Source organism: Neofelis nebulosa, chromosome 5 (assembly GCF_028018385.1).
Source record: "Neofelis nebulosa isolate mNeoNeb1 chromosome 5, mNeoNeb1.pri, whole genome shotgun sequence".
Classification (NCBI taxonomy): domain Eukaryota; kingdom Metazoa; phylum Chordata; class Mammalia; order Carnivora; family Felidae; genus Neofelis; species Neofelis nebulosa.
Window position 1 is genome coordinate 52,264,777 of NC_080786.1, and position 18,085 is coordinate 52,282,861.

Below are 18,085 nucleotides of genomic sequence, written 5' to 3' on the forward strand. Positions count from 1 at the left end.
TCAGCGACCTGGGATCGAGTGTCTGTTGTGCCACAGTTAACCCAGGTGGATTTCGCACCGCGTGATCCCGCTTCCCTTTCTCCCCAAAATGGTCCCCGAAAAACTACAAGGGTGAAGGTGCAATTAAATAGAAGAATGAGAGTTTGTCTTGGGGAGTCTATTCTATATTATTTTACATAGTATCTGCTCCTTTATTGATTTGGTGTAAAATCAATTCTGTTTCTATTCTGGGTGGATACAAAAAAAGGGGGGGGGGTGCGCTCAGCGCTTTCGAGAGTCACCTTTCTCATCGCCTCTTAATAGCGGCACGTAGAAGCAGAGGCAAGCGCTTTTCTAAGTTGATGTGTTCGAGAGATAGATACGCATTAATCAAAAAAGGAAGAAGGAAAGACTATCCCGGATAGTTTAATAGTAACAGGAACAAAGATGACGCGAACCCCATCAAATGAAACAATACTATTTTCATTCAATTGATCGGCAAAGTGTCTTCAATTAATAACTTGGCACTTATTTAAAAGGTTTAACAGAGGTGAAACCGAAACATTTTGTACCAACAACACATCATGAAATAACAGCATCTTCTTTTGTTTAAAATAACTTAATACACTAGAAAAAATATGGCAAATATAAATAACTTTGTTTTCATGGAGAACAAATAGTTACAAAGCTCAACCGCATACCAAAGTTCAGTTAAAAGAGCTTTTCCTCTTTCTTGTAAATTAGAAAAAAACAAAAACACAACTAAGGAGGCTTTCTAGTGATTGGGATACAGATTGCTTAGTCCAGGGTATCCCAGTTTAAATAGCTACATGAATTGAAACAAACAAACAAACAAAATTACTTGAATATACACCTTTGTGAGATAAAATGCAAATGTTGAAAGTCAACCATCAGTTCACACATTATAGCCAAAATAAACTTTGTTCGTGTGTATCAACATATTTTACACAAACCTACTGCTTGTATCTAGTTGGGTGTTATTTAAGGTGAGTGTGACAGGATAGAGAGGGGGGAAATAAAGCAAGGTTCTCAAACAGGACATCAGGAAATCAGCAGGAGGGAATACAAGAAAGGAGGGAGGGGTGACTAACACTGATTGAGCGCCTACTGTGTGCTAGGAGCCGTGGGAGGCGCTGTACCTTTTTTATTTCATTTGGTCTTCTTTTCATTTTCCTTTCCCCACATTTTCTGCCCGCCTCCGTCTTCTTGGGACAGAGTGTAAATTTTTTTCCCTTCCGACCTTTTTCTTTTGTCCGACAGGATCAAAGACGGGGCAAAAAATATAGATTTGAGATATATCAATTTCCAGATGCTTTTGGTATTGTTTTTCATACTGAAGATGAAAATGGAGTAAGTGCATGTGAGTAAAGCAGGGAGCGGGGAGACACCATCAATGGAATACAAGTAACATGCAAAACCGGAATTTACTGTCAGCAGTCTGGACAGTGCTGCCACAATAATTTCTCAGATAAATCATTGTCTGTGGTAACATTTTTTGTATTAATATCATCTTTTTCCCTCTCCTCGCTTTGTATACTGTCTTCCCTCTTCTTACTCTTCCATACGTGGTGGTTTTTAACTCAAAGCATCTGATTCAACGTAAAAGGAGGCCCGCCTCTCTTATCAAATTTCTTGTATTAAAGTGAACTTCGCAGAAAAAGGTCAGTTTCAAAACCTGTGAACTTCCCAGCTGCGCACTTTTTTAACCTTAGTTCTTTAAATAAGTATACCTCTTCCTTCTGTTTTGCCTTTTCAGCCCATTAAAAAAAAACATACACTTTAAGTTGGTACCCCCCCTCCCCATTCTCTCGAGATTCGTCCGGGTTATTTTTCCATATTTTTTAAATGTATAAAATACTTTAATTTTTAAAATTTGTTTTTGTTCCTTGATTCTTTCTCCAATTTCAGCTTCTGCCAAATAGCAATAAGTTCCCCTTTTCTTTTTTTCTCTCTGGTTTGTCTTTTCTACTTTTTTTTTTTTTTTTGCTCATTTTTTATCAACAGGATTTTTATTTCTACTCAAGAATCCATCGTTGCAGCTTTGCCTTGAGCCACACTCCGCTGTCCTAGCGTTCCCTTGTTCAGTCTCTCTCCAGACTTCCCGAAAACTTGCCCCTACGAAGCCGAATTCTATGCCCTTGGGTAAGTGAATGGTCAGGAGCAACGGAGCTGCTGCGCCTAGTGGGATCGAGGGTCCCGCGCGGAGTCTCGCCCTCCAAGTCCAGGTTGTGGAGAGGGGCAAAGGGCGATCAGCGGGGCGGGAAGAGGGTAGGTTCCGGAGATCCGTGGGGGATAAACGGAAAAGCAGCGAGGCGCGGAGGGTGTGCAGGGTGCACGCCGCGCTGAAGGCGCGACGTTGGCGCTGGCGTTGGCGTCACAGACCCAGGGCGGCAGCATGCTTTTTGGCTTTCAGTCTGAGATCGGCGATGCTGGAGTTCTTGCTGGTGGTCTTGGCGGCGGCGGCGGCAGCCACCACGGAGGCGGCGGAGGCTGAGTCAGCGGCCAGCGTGGCCAGCGGCAGTCCGAAGGGCGGCGCCGGGAACATCATGTAGGGCGCGTGCGCGGCCAGGTGCGGGTGCAGGTGGTGGTGCGCGTGCGCCACGGCGCTGTCCAGCTGCAGCTGCGCCTGAACCTGAAAGGACAAGGGCGTCACGTTGCAATGACTATCCTAGGGTGACAACAGAATAGAAACAGAGCATTAACGGCGTCCAGCTTGGCGAGGGGGAAGGCTGGGGCTAGGGACAGGAAAGGGGCGTTTGGCTGACCTCCTCAGTCTGTTACTGAATCTGGGATATTCCGGTGCGCCAGAGTCTGTGCAACTCGCTCAGCGCCTTATCTCCCTGGGCCCTGAGGGACTCCTATCTGCAGGAATGTGGCCGCTCCTCTCAGGAGCTGGGCCCATCAGAGGGCAACCTTGCTATCGTGTTAATAGCCCTCCTCAAAATTAGAAAGGTAATTTGGAAAGGCTCTCTCGATGCCATCATACATCCCTTACCCCACTAAAGCACTAACAAGTAACCAAGTACTAACAAGCAAACTGTAAAACTTTTCCTTGTTACTTAGGGAAATTAATTCATCTTCATAACAACTGGCACAATTGTTAGTACTTCCAACATTTACTGCTGTAACAATCAGCCTTGTTATAATGCAGATCTTGTTAAAATGCAGATTCTGATTCAGACGGTCTGCGTTGGGACCTGAGATTCTGCCTTTCTAACTGCCTCCCTGGTGATGCTGGTGCTGCAGGCCTGCAGATCACTTTATGAGTAGTAAGGGTCTCCTTTTAAGATCCCACTCTCTCTTTCTCCAATCATTCTCCTTGCTTCAAAAGCCTAGCATCAGGATGCTAGAGTCCTGTGGTGCCAAGAGAGCTAAGATCTCCCTAACACTAACTGTCAATACATGGGTAAGCCCAGGTGTCTCCCCAGTCTAGGGGAGACTGCCAGCTGAGAGCTAGGGTGCTGCCAACTGAGAGCTAATTCACGACTTCACAGCCATACCAAGCAGGGGTCCTGGCTAAGGATGGGCAAGGTCAGGCACTGGTTGGGTAAGGCTTGCGCCCTTAGGCTTGAAGAGCAGGGGTGTTTAGAGCACTGGGATTAAATCTTTGCTGCAGGCTGTCCTTTTAAAATGTAGTCTTAAAGGTTTCTTTATACCTAAGAAAGGGATTGCAGGGGCAGGGCATCCCTGGGAAGACCAAGGCTTCCCTCTCTACTAGAGATGAAGCTTTGTTTGCAGAGGCACCTTTAAAAAATCAAGTCTGAGTTGGAAGTACTTTTATTTATTTACTCTTCTTCTGCCAGACACATTTAATGTGACTAAGGGGTAAGAAATACCTAGAAAAATATTTAGAAAGTTGCCTTAGAAAACACCTGAGGACTTACCTCTGTATTGGATCTGACAAAATCTTAATCAAAAGGCTTTTCCTTTCTCTCCCCAAGTGCAATCTTTAGTGCATTTTTAAAGGACCGGTTGCTGGCCTCAGGCCCCTGCAGGTTTCCCATGAGGACAGAAAGGACTAGACACGTAGGCCCTTGACATTGTATGGGTTTTTTTTTTTTTTAAAGGGGAGTGAATCCACTATATCATCTCAAAATTATTCTTCAACTGCATGGACACCAACATTGGGACTCAGAGAGAAGGTATATTCAACAATTCAAGGAAACATCCGGGTCTTTTTACAGTTAAAAACAGGTTGAAAGCGGGCTATACTTGCCTGCTGAAATGGCATCCTTAAAGCCCCTACGTTGACATAAGGTGCAACTCTACAAGCTTCAAACTGGCTGGCAGCCCCTATGAGAACACCTATGAAAAAAATGGGGAACAAAACACAATAATATGAGGTTAATATTTCCAGCACTGTTTTCCAGGGTTCCAAATGATACTAAGACAGAACTAATTCCTCTGGAACTGGACAGTTATCTTCCTACACTGCTGCCATAATTAAAATAAATGTAATTTACTCCCAAACTTTAGGACTTTCATTAACTGCCTTCAGAGCAGATTTTTAAATAAATACCATGATTTTATTTTAGAAGTTTCTTTCTGACTTTGTATAATGATATTACCCAATTCTCTTTTTACTGAGAATATGATTTTCTTTGAGAAGCATACCTTTATGGAGTTGATTTTCCTGTTTTCTGCATTTAGCTCTTCGATTCTGAAACCAAACCTACAAATTGGAAAAACAAAATAAAGCCTAGATGTTACGAATTCCAATATTTTCTTTTAATTACCAGAGTACAATGACAAAAAGTAGTGTTTTAGGCAAGGATTGAGAGATACAGCAAGCAATATTTGAATTATAAAAAACACTCTCAATTTCCAAAGTCAAATAATGCAAGTAAACAGCAAAAATAGATTTCATAGACTTTTGCAAGATAAATTGTTTCTTGATAAATTACTATTAGTCCTGGTTTCATCTTTCTGCATTACAGAGTCCCCAAGGCCTAAAACTCTCCCTGATACCTGATACCAAAGTGATAATGGGTTTAGATGTTTGCCCAGTAAGACCTGAGAAGAATGTGCTCATTAATAGCCTGTAATATTAATTAGCTTCATCTTCAAGAAAAACCAAACACCAAAGCAAATAGTGACTCTGGGTTTGGTTTTTTTTTTTTTTTTTTTTTTTTTTTTTTTTTTTTTTGGTTGTGGGGGGAGGAAGATAAGAGTGGGGGAAGAGGTAATTAGTGTCATAAAAGCCTCACTACAAAGAAGTTTAGAATTTCTCTGTTCCTCTGTGCAGCAGAGTGTAACACAGTTGCAGCATAATTGTGCTATTATCATGATAATCTAATTTGCTTCTATAGAAAAAGCAGTTAGGGTAGCAGAGATGCATCCAGAAAATAACTCTAAAATTTAAATAAAAGTATGAAAAAATAAAGACCAGCAATAAAGTTCACTTCTTATGAGAAAAAAAAAAAGAACAACATGCTGTGAAAAGGGGATGGGGTATGAATCAAGTAACTCCTGGATACTGTCTTCTCCCAGATATCACCTTCTTAAATAAATTTGCCAACTTTTAAAGGTAGTATGACAGATTTTTAAAAATTCATATAAACCTTGCTTTTACACTCCAGTCATACAGCATTATGTTCCAATAATACAGCATATTGACTGATTCACAAATTAAGGTTTGAAAAAAAAAACTATAAAAGAAAAATAGTGCTTCAGAGATTTTTCTTGTTTTTGAAAGCCGTGTCATAGTCAATGTAAATCTTCAAAAATTCCCCTGCCATTTAGTGTAATAGAAGGGTAGATTTCATGCCAGGGTGGCATCCTTTGTGTAACTCACATGGCCTGAGGCTTCTTGCCTCTTTTTTCCCCTAGAAGAGTTGGAACTGCGATACTAATGCTCATAACTGTAATAATTATCATCATGTCTTTAAGGGGTTGCTGAGTCTCTAGAGATTTCAGTACACACAGCAAAGCAGGAGAGGCTTAAAAAGGAAGAGCAGAGCCTTCTATTGACGGCTGTGATGACCAAGGCAGCCTATTATTACTTTTCCCCTTCAACGTGACTGCTCTGTTTTTGTCCTGATCCTATTACAAGATGCGGGGAAGCCCCATAAGAATTGCATAGTTTGCTGCAGATGGTGGTCTCTGCGCCCAGAGACCCTGGGAGTATCTGTTACAGTGATACTTTGTAACAGCTGCAGATGTTCAGGCCTAAAACTGCTCCATGTGTTCAAACAAATAATGACCATCATTTTCTCCTAGTTTATTATTTGAGCGGAAATACAATCTGAAACATTTAAATGTTTTCTCCATAAAACTAGAAGGATATGCATGCATGTATGTACATAATTTTCCACCTTGAATGCCCCCAAAGCCTATTGCCATTATATTCACCCCCACAAACCAGTAAAGAAAACCTGCTCCAACCCTAACTCCATCACATTAAGGCACTTGTTGGGTGTTGGACTTTGGGAATGCTAATATTAAGATATGTGAATTGTTTTGAAATCAAGTTTCTGTAGGTTCAGGTTTGCTGTCAGGTTAAGTGAAGGAACAAAGAGTGACCAAAATGCATTTACTGCTTTACTGTTTTACACACAGTTTGAGATCGACTGCTAACGGCAAACTGTAAATTTCCGCACTTAACAGTTGCTAATTTTCTTTATAGTCTGTACATCTATAAACCTAATTGGCATATCCGCTTGGCAACCCTAGACCCCGGAGCAGACCCTCAAGGAAAACCAACTCAGGCGAACAAAATATTCGTTGTAACTTTTAAGGCATCCAGAAGATAAAACGCTTTCTGTGGGATTTTTTTTTTAAGGCTTATAAAAGTAGGCCCATTAGGATTAAACCACATTAAAGGCATCGTGAGGCGAGGGGGGTGGGGGTGTGGTTTATAGAAACTCTGGGAGCAAGCCCAGCACAGCTTTCTTCTGCTGGGAACATATGTTGGGATGGGGGGGGGGGGGGTGGGTAGGCTATAATACTAAGATTTACTTTGGAAAATAGGACCTCTAGTAAAGACCATCCTTTTCCTTCTCACCTCACTCCAGGTTCTTGAACCCGCTGCGCCCTCGCTGTATGTCCCCCAAGCGGCCTCTCCTCCACGCGTGCCCCTCCTCCACTCCCTGGGCCCTGCCTTGACCTCCTCACAGCTAGGTACCTGCACTCGGGCTTCGGACAGCCCCAGCCGTTGGCTCAGTTCCTCGCGCATGAAAGCGTCCGGGTAGTGGGTCTCATCAAAAAGCCTCTCCAGTTCGTTGAGTTGTTCCAGAGTAAAATTGGTCCGACTTCGCCTCTGCTTGATTTTGGTCTGGCCTTCGTCCTCCATCCCTTTCGCATCCTCTTTGCGATCCTTCAGCTCTGGGGACACTGGAGGGGGCACCACAAGTAGGGCCACGCGAATGTCCACGTGCGCACACAGAAACACACACACACACACACACACACACACACACACACACACACACGGACAAAAACAACACGGCAAATCCTGTTACCAGATTTGTCTCCAAAAGGATGGAGGATCCTGCCCCCTCCCGGAGTTCTGTCCACTGTCTCACCCTGCCCCGAGAAAGAGGAATCTGGAGACGTGAAAGATCAACTCTGGGCTGCCGCCCTTCCTCAGCTATTCACCCACACAACCGTCCGCAACTGTAGCCTACTCACCTCCTCACCGTGCACTCCACCGTCCCCTGCCCTCCCCCGCGAACGCCAAATGCATTCCACTCACCCTCTCTAGCACTCACACTCTGCCAAGCACACCAGAAATCAAGAGCGCCGCACCCGGCCAGGCACAGAACCCGGTCAGGGCAGAAGGGCGCGGCGAGGCCATGCACTGGCCTCTCACCGGCTATTCCCAGAGCGCTGGGCCATTTTCAGGCCAGCTCTGGCCTCCGCTGGCTCTGTTTCTCTCAAACTTGCTGCTCTAATTTGGGAACAATTGGGCTCAAGGGTTGCGGCGGCAGAACAAGACCCGGGTGCTGTGCGGCACAGGGAGCCGCATCTCCGGGCTTTCGGTGCTGACCCAGGGTACGAGCCCAACCCTGCTGACAGCCCACGGGTGGCCAGGCAGTCTCTATCCCCCACGCCAGACACGGGACGCCTGACAAGAGGCGCCCACGCCATGTTGGCGGCCTGAAGGGCTCGCCGCCCACGCCAGGCCAAAAGGCGAGAGGCGGAGAACCAGCCTCCGGTGGCGCGCGAAACAGACCGCTGCCTCTGTTCTCTCCTTCTCTCTCCCCATTGGAAAGACAGACTCGACCCTAAACGCTTAAACCCACAGAGATCAACAGGTTCAAGCGGAACATTCGTGATCCTTGGTTTCTATTGGTTGCTCAAAGCCTTTTCATGCATCCAGCAGCTCGGTTGTTTAATAAAATATGCATTTTTCTGCTCTGGGTTTGCACACACCCGTTGCTACTTTATGCTGTCCTTCCTTCTCCCTTTAAAAACAGGAGCTCTGCGAACGTGAACATACAGAGTCAACCGAGGGAGATTATATATATATATATATATATATATATATATATACACACATGAGAGTAAGGGCCAGTGATCAGGAAAGCCCATATCAACATGAACTGCCCTCTGGAACCTTCACGCTCTGCGCCTGAGTCGGAACCTTGGGTTTTTAAGGTGTCAAAGCTGAGTTTGGATAGTCGAGGCTGTTTGTGGTTCTTCCTAGCCCAGGATCCCGATCAGCATGGGTGTTAAAAATCATTTCCGGAAGAGCCGGCCTGCAGAAAAATTAATACTTGTCCTGAGCTTGGAAATCAACAACTCCAGGACTACGTCTGCCCGGGTTGTGACCCTAACCTCACGATGCGACATGCTGGTGTACCCAGGGCCTGGAGCTGCGGACTCAGGCAGGGGAGCCTGCACGGGGCGCCCGACAGCGGTGCTATACTTTTCAAATTTAGGAGGACCTGCTGCCTGGTCTGGGGGAAGAAGGAGCCTCTAGATCCTAGCCAAGTCTAGCATTCTAGCTACGGTGATTTTAGGTGTTGCCCGCATTTCTTGTTCTCAGAGTTCGTTTTATGGACATTTGTCCTTCCATTGGGGAGGAAGCGGGTAACATTATAGTAAACGTTAGGGGCCAAGTTAATAAGAAAATATTTCCACTGATATTGTAATGAAATTTAAACACGAAAAACACCCTTCAGATTCTGCCAAAGGGGTGAGAAGGCTTTGTCTATTTCGTGTTATCCACAGTGGATGGATGCCTCTCAAACTTTTGGAGCTTCAAAGAGAAAGATGTCCACATTTCCAGTTGATTAATAGACTTAATATAATCTCGATTTCGCCCCCAAATTTCCATTTATTGGCCTAAACAGGAACAGACCGTGTTATAAACAACTTAATTGCTTGCTTAAATATGTGATTCTACGCATGTCACATATTTTCTTAATTGGAAAAATATGGCAGCACACCAGTTACTGCAGGCACCGAGTGCCAAATTAATTTTATTGTTGAATTCTTTTGAATTGGTACAGGACGCTCCACCATTTAGATAAAGCCATTTCCTAACACTTTGTTGGCACGGAAGGATTCCCTCCCCCCTCCCCCCAACACGAAACCAGAGATGATTCGAAACAGTAATGCAATTGTGTAAATACCGAAAAACCAATCCCCAAAAAAGGGAGCCTAAAGCGTCTCCCGAGAGAAACAGCCTAGCCTGGACCTTAGCGTGCCTCGGCCTCGTTCAATCGTAACAGCTCAAAGAGAATGGGAAGTTTTGACCTCCAGGATCCGAGGATCCAGGATCTTCGTGGAGTTCGAGTGGATCTTAGCCGTGGCCCGAAACCCGGGGGTGACCCCAGGGTGAAATCTCCCTCCCTCTCTCTCTCTTTCCTCTCTTTTTCTTTCTTTCTCAGGCCTACGAAAGGGGCTCCCGCAAACTCGGCGCTAGATGCTAACCAGAATCCTGCCGCCTGGCCCAGCTGCTGTCAGCACCCCTGCGGCAGCCGGGCCCACCGAACTTCCCCGTCCGCCCGCGGGCCGTCTGGGTTGCGGGCCCATCCTCTGGCTGGTGAAATGCGCTTCAGTGGAATGGGAATAGCGAGAGCATCCGAGAAGGGCGCGCGCAAACCCCACGCCCCCCCTCTTCACACACACTCGGACCCCACCCACGACCGTGCACACCACCGGACTCCCACCCCTCCATCATCACTCTAGCTTCCAAAGCTGGGGTCCAAGGGCCCGCTCCGCGTCCCGCCCCTCTCCCCGCTGGGCCTCGGGGTCCTCTCCCGCCCGAGAGGAGTCAGGAAGGCGGGAAGGGGAACCGCGGCTGGGGGGTTAGGCCGTTACCCTCGGTGAGCCGCGGGCTGCCCGGCTCCCTGCTTCTCTCAGCGGCGCCCATGTCCAGCTCCCGGACGGGAGAGCGCCCTCCTCCAGCTCCTCCGCCTGCTCCTCCTCCTCCTCCTGCACCTCCTCCGCCTCCTCCGCCTCCGCCTCCGCCTCCTCCTCCGCCGCCGCCTCCGCCGGCCGCCCGGACTGCCGGGCTGCTGCGGTCGTCGCGGCCGGGATCGGTGCAGCCCGTCGGCTCCTTGGTCCCGCGCAGCGGCCCGCTCTCCAGCACCTCCCGGTACGTGATCGCCTCCTTCTTCTCCTTCACTTTCTGGTCAAAAGACTTAGAGACGAACGCCGTAAGTTCTTCCATCGCCGCCGATGCCGGTCAGCTCCGCGCTCAACCTCTCCCAGCCGAGACCCGCTCTTTTTTTCCTTCTTCTTTTTTTACTGCCCCAGCCCCCCCAATAATAACACATCAATGGGGCAGGGGGTGGGGGAGGAGCTGGAGGAGGAGGAAGAAAAAGAAGAAGAAGAAGAAGAAGAAAAAGAAGAGAAGAAAGAAGAAAGAGGAGAAGTAGGAGAAAAAGAAGTAAGAAGAGGAGGAGGAGGAGGAGGAGGAGGAGGAGGAGGAGGAGGAGGAGGAGGAGGAAGAGGGAAGGGGCGGGGGCTGCCGGAGGGAAATGGGAACTGATGCTTCCCTGCCGGAGCGCGCTTGTTCAATGTTAAGATCTTTGACAATTCTTCCTGCGGAGAGTTCAGATCTGATAGCAATGCTGCGCTTGAAGTCTCACTATTTATACTTCGCAAAGGCGGCCCCTTGTTCTGAGTAAATTACCTCCCCTTCGCAACTCGGAGGGAGCCCCTTCCTGGGGAAGCACCCGCACCACTACCTGGGGGTGGGAGATTGGGGGTTGGGAGGGAGGGAGAAAGAGGGAGAGATTGAGAGAGAGAGAGAGAGAGAGAGAGAGAGAGAGAGAGAGAGAGAGAGAGAGAGAGATTGAGATTGATTGAGGCTGGAGTCCAGGCAGGCTGGAGCTGGAGTGGGAGGGCAGTGAAGGGGACGGGAGGGGGCGGGAAGAGGAGGCCGGTCCCAGGCCGTCCGGGTTTTCAGATGGCCTCGGCCGCCTGTGCTCTTGGCCATTAATCCAGGGTTGACGAGAATCCCTAATTAATTTAATTAGGCGTGGATTTTGCGTTGGTGTCACGATTCAGTTAAACACTGGGGAGCTGGACCTACTCCGCCGGGGCGTGGCCAAGAGGAAACTGACAAGTGCGCGGCTGCTGGAGTCAGTCGGATACCCGGACTCCGCAACCGACCCTACAACCTCTCACCGCGTCAGGGTGCAGCGCAACTGCTCCGCCCCGCCTTGCAGCCGGGCTTCCTTGACCAGCATTAGGCGCCGGGCACACCAGTTCCGTATCCTGACTCTGTGTCCCAATCCTACACCCCCGCTCCTCACCCACCCTCCCACCCACACAGTCCGGCAACCTGTGTTCACAAGCTTGCTCAGGGTCACGGTCGTCTACAGCGTCCCAGACCCGCGCGGCTCCCTATAGGGGCTTCCCGGCCTGCAGCGAGAGCTGAGCCTGGATCTTTACTAAGCTTCCTGCCCCGGGGAGTTTGTGATTCACCCCACTACTCGCATCTTAGAGCCCTAGCCAACACCTCTACGGACAAACCCAACTCGGGCCAGCCTATTTAACACGTTTCCTGAGCAGCTGTTCCCTGACAGATTTCATTTTAAAGTGTTTCCTTAGCGCCTGGTCAAGGACAGTTTGACTTCGTTCTCTCTTTGAGGTCTCAGGATCCTGACCCCTTCTCCCTTACAACTCCCTGCAGCCGGACCCTTCCCACAATGAACTACAGGAGTTCTTCTTTAGCATCCCCAGAAACATTAAAAATCAACAGTAATTTCCTAATTTTGAAAAGCAAATGATTGTCCCTCTTGGAGTTCGAAAAAAAAAAAATCACGTTGCTTAACCCCCCCCCCCATCTAATTTTATTTATCGTGGACTATTCAAAAAGAGAGGTTCACTGGGAGAAAGGTTTCTCTCTCTCTCTCTCTCTCTCTCTCTCTGTCAAAGCTACAACTTAAAATTCTATTCCTGGACTATTTTCACCGAATTAGTTTGTTATGTGGAAGGAACATCTATATTACTGAGCCATTTGTCTATATTGTGCAGGACAAAGCTTGCTATGAGTAATGTGGCTATATATATATATATATATATATATATATATATATATATAACACGAATATTTACATACGGAAAGTTGTAATTACTTGAGTGCATAAACAAATACATCTCTTCAAGCGTGGCTGGGGGACATTTTCAAGTAGTATGAATATTAGTGCAGGTTTTCTTCTGATGTTAAAGGTAACGTGTTCATCTTCTTGGATCTGATACTCTCAGCAAAAATAAAAGCAATTACAGAACTTTGATATGTATAGTTCTGCCCATCGGTTAGGTTGTGAACACAAAGTTAACAGATAATTTGAGAACTATAGTCAAAGCAACCTGAATCATTTGTAAAAAGAGAACACAGTTATAATGTAATATATTAGCAGTTCTAGAACATATACACATAGAGTATCTTTGTCATACTATACTACTCCTTAGATTAAAATGTTCACATTTAGTGAATTTAAGGAAAATGGAAATCATACTTCTTAGAAATGTTACTTTTCCTTTTTTTCTCTTGAATTCTGAAGTTATCTTTTGTTCTTCTTAAAACATTTATTGCTGCTTTTAGGATAAATAATTAAGATCTTTAAGTTTCCAATAGCAATACTTTTTAGGTATTAAGGAATTATGAATGCTTGCATTTATTGTATCACACTACAAAAGGGACTCAAATATGTTTTCCAAGGTTATATGAATTTAGAAATATGATTTTACATTTAGTCTTGGTTTACTATTTATAACCACTTTAATTCTGATATTGTCAGAGGGGAATAACCATAAAACTTTAATCCTTTATGAAAATCCGTTTTTAAGGTTTTTTAGCAGAATGACCAGTAATGGGGTCAGCTAAATGGATGTCTTGCTCAAAAGACTCTGAAACTGAGGTGTTAAAAACGTATTCGCAAACAGCCCCAACATAACCACTACTAGAAGTCTGGCAAGGGATTAGGAAACTCAGTAGTTACTTTTTAAATTCCATCTACTGAGGTTGAGGGAAAATGACCATTTTAAAGGTAAACAGGGAATGCTCAGACACCAAATAGATTTTCCCATAGATTTTGCTGGCATATTGACTCCTTGTATATATTTAGGAATAGTGGTGTTGATACCAGATGGAGCTATGAGAAATCTGCTGTGTCTCATCACAGATCCCCACTGGCCCAAGGGAAGTTTAGTTAAACAACAACGACAAGGTTTTAAATCATATACTAATAAATGTTCATGAAGTTTAATTATGTTGTTTCATTAGATGAAAATATTTTCTGGAGACAGGATATTTCAAAATGTTGTTTTGGTAAAAAACATTGAATAAAGTTCAGTTGACAGCCTGCAGACAGATACACAGGTTCCAATAAAATTCAGGACCCCAAGGGTCCGCCCAGCTCTTGAATTGTTTAAAATAAACATGTAATGTAGTAGTTAAGTTTTAAAACGGCTTCTCAAAACTGGTTAGTTAAGGTACAGTCATTTATGAGAAATATATTCGTGAAAGTGATTTTCACCCTCTCAAATCGTCAGCGGAAAACTGTAGCTTCGATATCTATCAGTTGTTATAAGTTTGTTCTCACGGTCGACCCAAACCAAGGCCAAGAGTTTATTCACTTTCTTACCGTTTATTACAGATAAATAATGTAGTGTGAGTTACAGAAAATGTTGAATCGCTGTAATTTCCATTCGTTTAAATAACAATAAAACCCTATATACACTTAGTTTCTTTCGGAAGAAACCTCCTCTCCCTGCCTCGGGCAGCCTTCTCCCATTCCTCCACTAACCAGTTAACTTTAATGTGAGAAACTAATTTGCACCCAACCTGTGAATGCCTTCACCTTCAGGTAGAAGAAACACTGATTTTAATGCATTTTTGCAAATAAATCATTACAGTTTAATCACACACGACTCCACACAGACACACACCCATGATTTATTATCGTTAAGCTAGTTTCCTCCTCCCCCAGCGTGAGATAACCAATTTTGCTACGTGTGGTGTCTTAAACATTAACTTCCTACGATGCAGATTTGTTTACTGATTATCTAAGACGATAACGACGATTACTAAGGCAATAACACTCTTCCGTCTCCACCTTTATTGCTTTTGGGAGGAAGAAAATCAAATAAGCGAGCACGCAAACCCAACACCAAACAAAAAATTGGCGGCGTGACAATCTACTCCCTCGGCACTCCTCTAACTCCTGGTAGCCTCCATCGATGCACTCGAAAGCTCGGCTGACGCTGCCTAGCGCTGGAACCAGGAAGGCGGTGAGCTTAAACTGAAGCAAGTTCGGAGGACGCCGGCGGCGCCCAGATTTGAAGGAACGTTTCTAGGTCTGTGGAGCCTGCAAGTCAACGCGAGGCCTGAGACCGAAGGCCCGGACCCAGGTGATTCCCGCATCGGTAGCCCGGGAGGCGGCGCCTGCGGGCGCGCTGTTCCGAGGCCCTGGTAGGCTTGAGGCGGCGCGGGGCCTGGCGTAGTCCGCTGGGAAGGCGGCGTGGAGTCGGGGTGGAGGGGGTGTTGGGTGGCGGCCGCGAGGCGTGCTGAGCGGCACAGTACGCATGCGCCCCGCACCTGGCGCTTTCTGACCCTTTAGGTCCGAGCTGGGGCCTGTGGGTGGTGGGTACTGGGTGGTGGGTGGCTGTAGGATTGCGTGCGGTCGCAGGCCTCAAGCTAGGCCCTTGGTCTGGAGGTGGTGAGGGAGAGTTAACTAGCTCTTCCTCCCATTCCTCCTTCACCCCCTACTCCCGCCACACCTCCTTCTCCATTCCCAGTGCCTGGTCCTAGATCACTGCTTTGGGTTTCTGTGTGGTTGGTGCTTCGTCACTAGCTCTAGGTAGGGTGGAACGAGAGGGAGGCTGCCACCTGGTGCACTGTGCCCCACTCACTCTGCTGTTGGTACTTTAGATCCACCTGCTCTTTCAATGTCTATCCCCCTTCCTGGCTCGCACTCTTGCTTAGGTGAAACAGACTTAACTTTCTTAACATATGAATCTATTCACCTTATTCGCTTCTATTTCTTTGACTTCAGAATTTGTGGCCTGCTGGTCATAGAGTAAGAGCACATGGCTACCCTTAAGCTCTGTTTACTTTGGTGAGCGGTTATAATGCACTGTTTATACGTGTTGCCGGCTCATGATTTTAGGTCAACCTTAATGTAATTTCTATCTCAGAGGTTATATATCTTTAAATGTACATTGCAAGCCTAAATTTTTTGTTAACTGCGTTTTCAGAATTACCACTAACCTATTAGAGTTTCAGCTGACTAGGTACTAGGTATTCAAATAAATTCAAATATATTTTGCGTTACAAAACAGTATTCCAGCTGTCATTTTTGGACTTAGACATAAAAGCTCTAAGAGAAAGAGTTATGCAGAGTTGTCAGGTTTAAGGATTTGAACAGATATGATAGGTGCAACCTTGTGGGGAAACTGTGTATCCCCTCCAGCTTTAGAGCCTATAGGTATTCACTTTCTTTGCAGGCAAAGGAGATTTCCTGCTAAGTGGTAACACTTTACTACTGTATGTTCTTCAATAAGAGAGCTAAAAATGTTGGAAATAGAAAAAAAAAATAAAGGCAGCTGTTGATTGGCCTTACCAACTCCACCACTCTTAGCAAAGAGTTGTGTTACGAGTTGGAAAAGTTGTGTAGTAAGATTGTTACAGTAGATGTATAGATATATTTTCTGCCTTTCAAACCACTGGGGAGAAATATTTATGACTGATAATGTTTTTTTTTTAAAAAAGAGGTGCTAGGGGGCGCTTGGGTGATTCAGTCAGTTAAGCTTCTGGCTGTTGATTTTGGCCCTAGTCATGATATCACTGTTGGTGGGTTTGAGCCGAGTTGGGCTCTATGCTGATAGCATGGAGCCTGTTTGGGATTCTCTCTCTCCTTCTCTCTTTGCCTCTTCCCCACTCATGCTCTCTCTTTGCCTCTTCCCCACTCATGCTCTCTCTCACAAAATAAATAAACTTAAAAAAAAAAAAAGATGCTAGTCAGCAAGTTTTTTGTGAATGGAGGAGTGTTTTGACAATTCTGTATCTCTTTTGAATTTTGCTTTCTTATATCAAATTAGAATTTTACCTCAGTTTTTTCACTGTTTTTGCATGATTCTGTACTTGCTTGCAGATTTCTTCCTATGCTAAAATGATATTTTTACTTTTTTTTACTTTACGTCTTTGAGGTGGATTTCCCATTGACATGCCTGTTCTTTTCTTTTTTCTTTCTTTTCTTTTTTTTTTTTTTTTGCCATGTGTCCAAGATAAAAAAGATTGATATACTAATGAATGAGTGGTGGAGAAATAAACTGTAATATCCTCTAGGAATCTTTGTTCTAACTGCATGTTTTCTGAAAAAGGTTAATTGCTTTTTGTACTTTTTTTAATAACTAGACAAAGGAACTATTTGTGTATGCCTTGAGCTGTCTTTTGAATGAGCACATCTTGGCTTCACATCTTCAATTAGTCACTTAAACTTTACAATGAGATGTTTTTGTGAATTGATGTCCTGCTGTAGTCCTTACCTGTCCTGGTTTCAGTTCTGTAGTGGGAGTATTTGGGTAAGGTTTACAACCAAGAGACTACAACCAGGAAGTACTAGAAAATAGAGGGAAGACAGAAAACCAAGAGCTGTATGAGTTCTGTTCCTGTACTTGCCTTTTCTGTTTATAGATAGATTGAAAAATTGTTAGCTTGTGGGACTCTTAAAGATCTCTGCCCAATTCATTGTTGCCCTTATCAGAAAGAGTTATTAATGTGTTTTACATGTACTGTACCTTAACGATGGAGTTAAGTATAAAGAATTCTTTCTTACTAGGAGTGTGTAACATGAGTAAGTAAGTACTCATGAGTAAGTATTTTCAATTATATGCCAATGATATGAAAATCCAGAGGTAAGTATATATATCTAGGGTGGTGAGTACGATTTCAGAACCTGTCATTGATAGAGAAGACAATTTTTGGATCTCTCTTATTTGCTTTTAGTGTTCACTTTTTCTGAATAAATATTTGAAGCTAACTGTAATAAAGAAATATAGTGGCTTTTGATATCTCTTGATTAATTATACTTCAGTGGAATTTTTCTGAAATGTAAATGTGTTATTTGAAAATACATAGTTTTGTGACATGGTTTTTGAACTTTCTTTTACTTAGTTCCTCTAAGGAAGGATTTTGTATCTTTCATTAACTTTTCTGGGTTAAATGTAATCATTCTTCTACTGGGGTGCATTATGTTGTTTGAAATTAAAGGAAAATTTATACCCACCTCCTATTCTCTTTCTTTTTTTTGCAGTCAACAGCAAGGTACATAATTAGATCTGTGTCATGTTCTTTCTACTTCTTTATGCCTTACATAGGGACTTAATAAGCTGGGCAAGAGTGGAGAATGGCAAACTTTCTAGTTTTAGGATTCCTTTACAACTCTATTTGTTTATTTGTTTAAGTAGGCTCCATGCCCAACGTGGGGCTTGAACTCATGACCTTGGTATCAAGAGTCAGATGCTGTACTGATTGAGCCACCCACATACCCTGGATTCCTTTATACCCTTGAAAATTATGGTGAACTCCAAGAACTTTTGTCTATGTGGGCTGTATCTATAAATACTGCCTTACTAGTAATTAAATTAGAAAATTTTGAAATGTTAATCCACGTAAAAATAA

The 18,085-nt window shown here is 44.6% G+C and overlaps 2 protein-coding genes across 3 annotated transcripts in view; one reads left to right on the forward strand and one right to left on the reverse strand.

Moving 5' to 3' along the window:
• Positions 1-389: 389 nt before the first annotated feature.
• On the reverse strand, positions 390-11,555 carry SHOX2 (SHOX homeobox 2). Of its 2 annotated transcripts, none has more exons than XM_058730325.1 (5): positions 10,270-11,555; positions 7,124-7,332; positions 4,615-4,672; positions 4,217-4,305; positions 390-2,668 (listed from the first exon to the last, which is right to left on the reverse strand). In XM_058730325.1, the coding sequence occupies exons 1-5, from the start codon at positions 10,619-10,621 to the stop codon at positions 2,375-2,377; spliced, it is 1,002 nt and encodes a 333-aa protein (XP_058586308.1). In that variant the 5' UTR covers positions 10,622-11,555; the 3' UTR covers positions 390-2,374. The 2 variants fall into 2 exon arrangements, with proteins under 2 accessions (XP_058586308.1, XP_058586309.1); XM_058730326.1 differs by having other exon boundaries at positions 390-2,632; positions 10,270-11,553.
• RSRC1 (arginine and serine rich coiled-coil 1) overlaps positions 10,446-18,085 on the forward strand; it is a 421,618-nt gene continuing 413,978 nt past the window's right edge. Inside the window, exon 1 of the mRNA XM_058730324.1 lies at positions 10,446-10,546. The gene's annotated coding sequence lies outside the window, so the exon portion shown is untranslated. The remainder of the gene's footprint in view (positions 10,547-18,085) is intronic.

Excerpts from the sequence above, each read along its gene's own strand:
- SHOX2 (XM_058730325.1), bottom strand. The coding sequence starts at position 10,621 with ATGGAAGAACTTACGGCGTTCGTCTCTAAGTCTTTTGACCAGAAAGTG. Across the intron at positions 7,333-10,269 it reads CAGCCCGCGGCTCACCGAGG|TGTCCCCAGAGCTGAAGGAT; the intron begins GTAACGGCCTAA and ends TGCCCCCTCCAG. Across the intron at positions 4,306-4,614 it reads GGAAAATCAACTCCATAAAG|GTGTTCTCATAGGGGCTGCC; the intron begins GTATGCTTCTCA and ends TTTTTTTCATAG.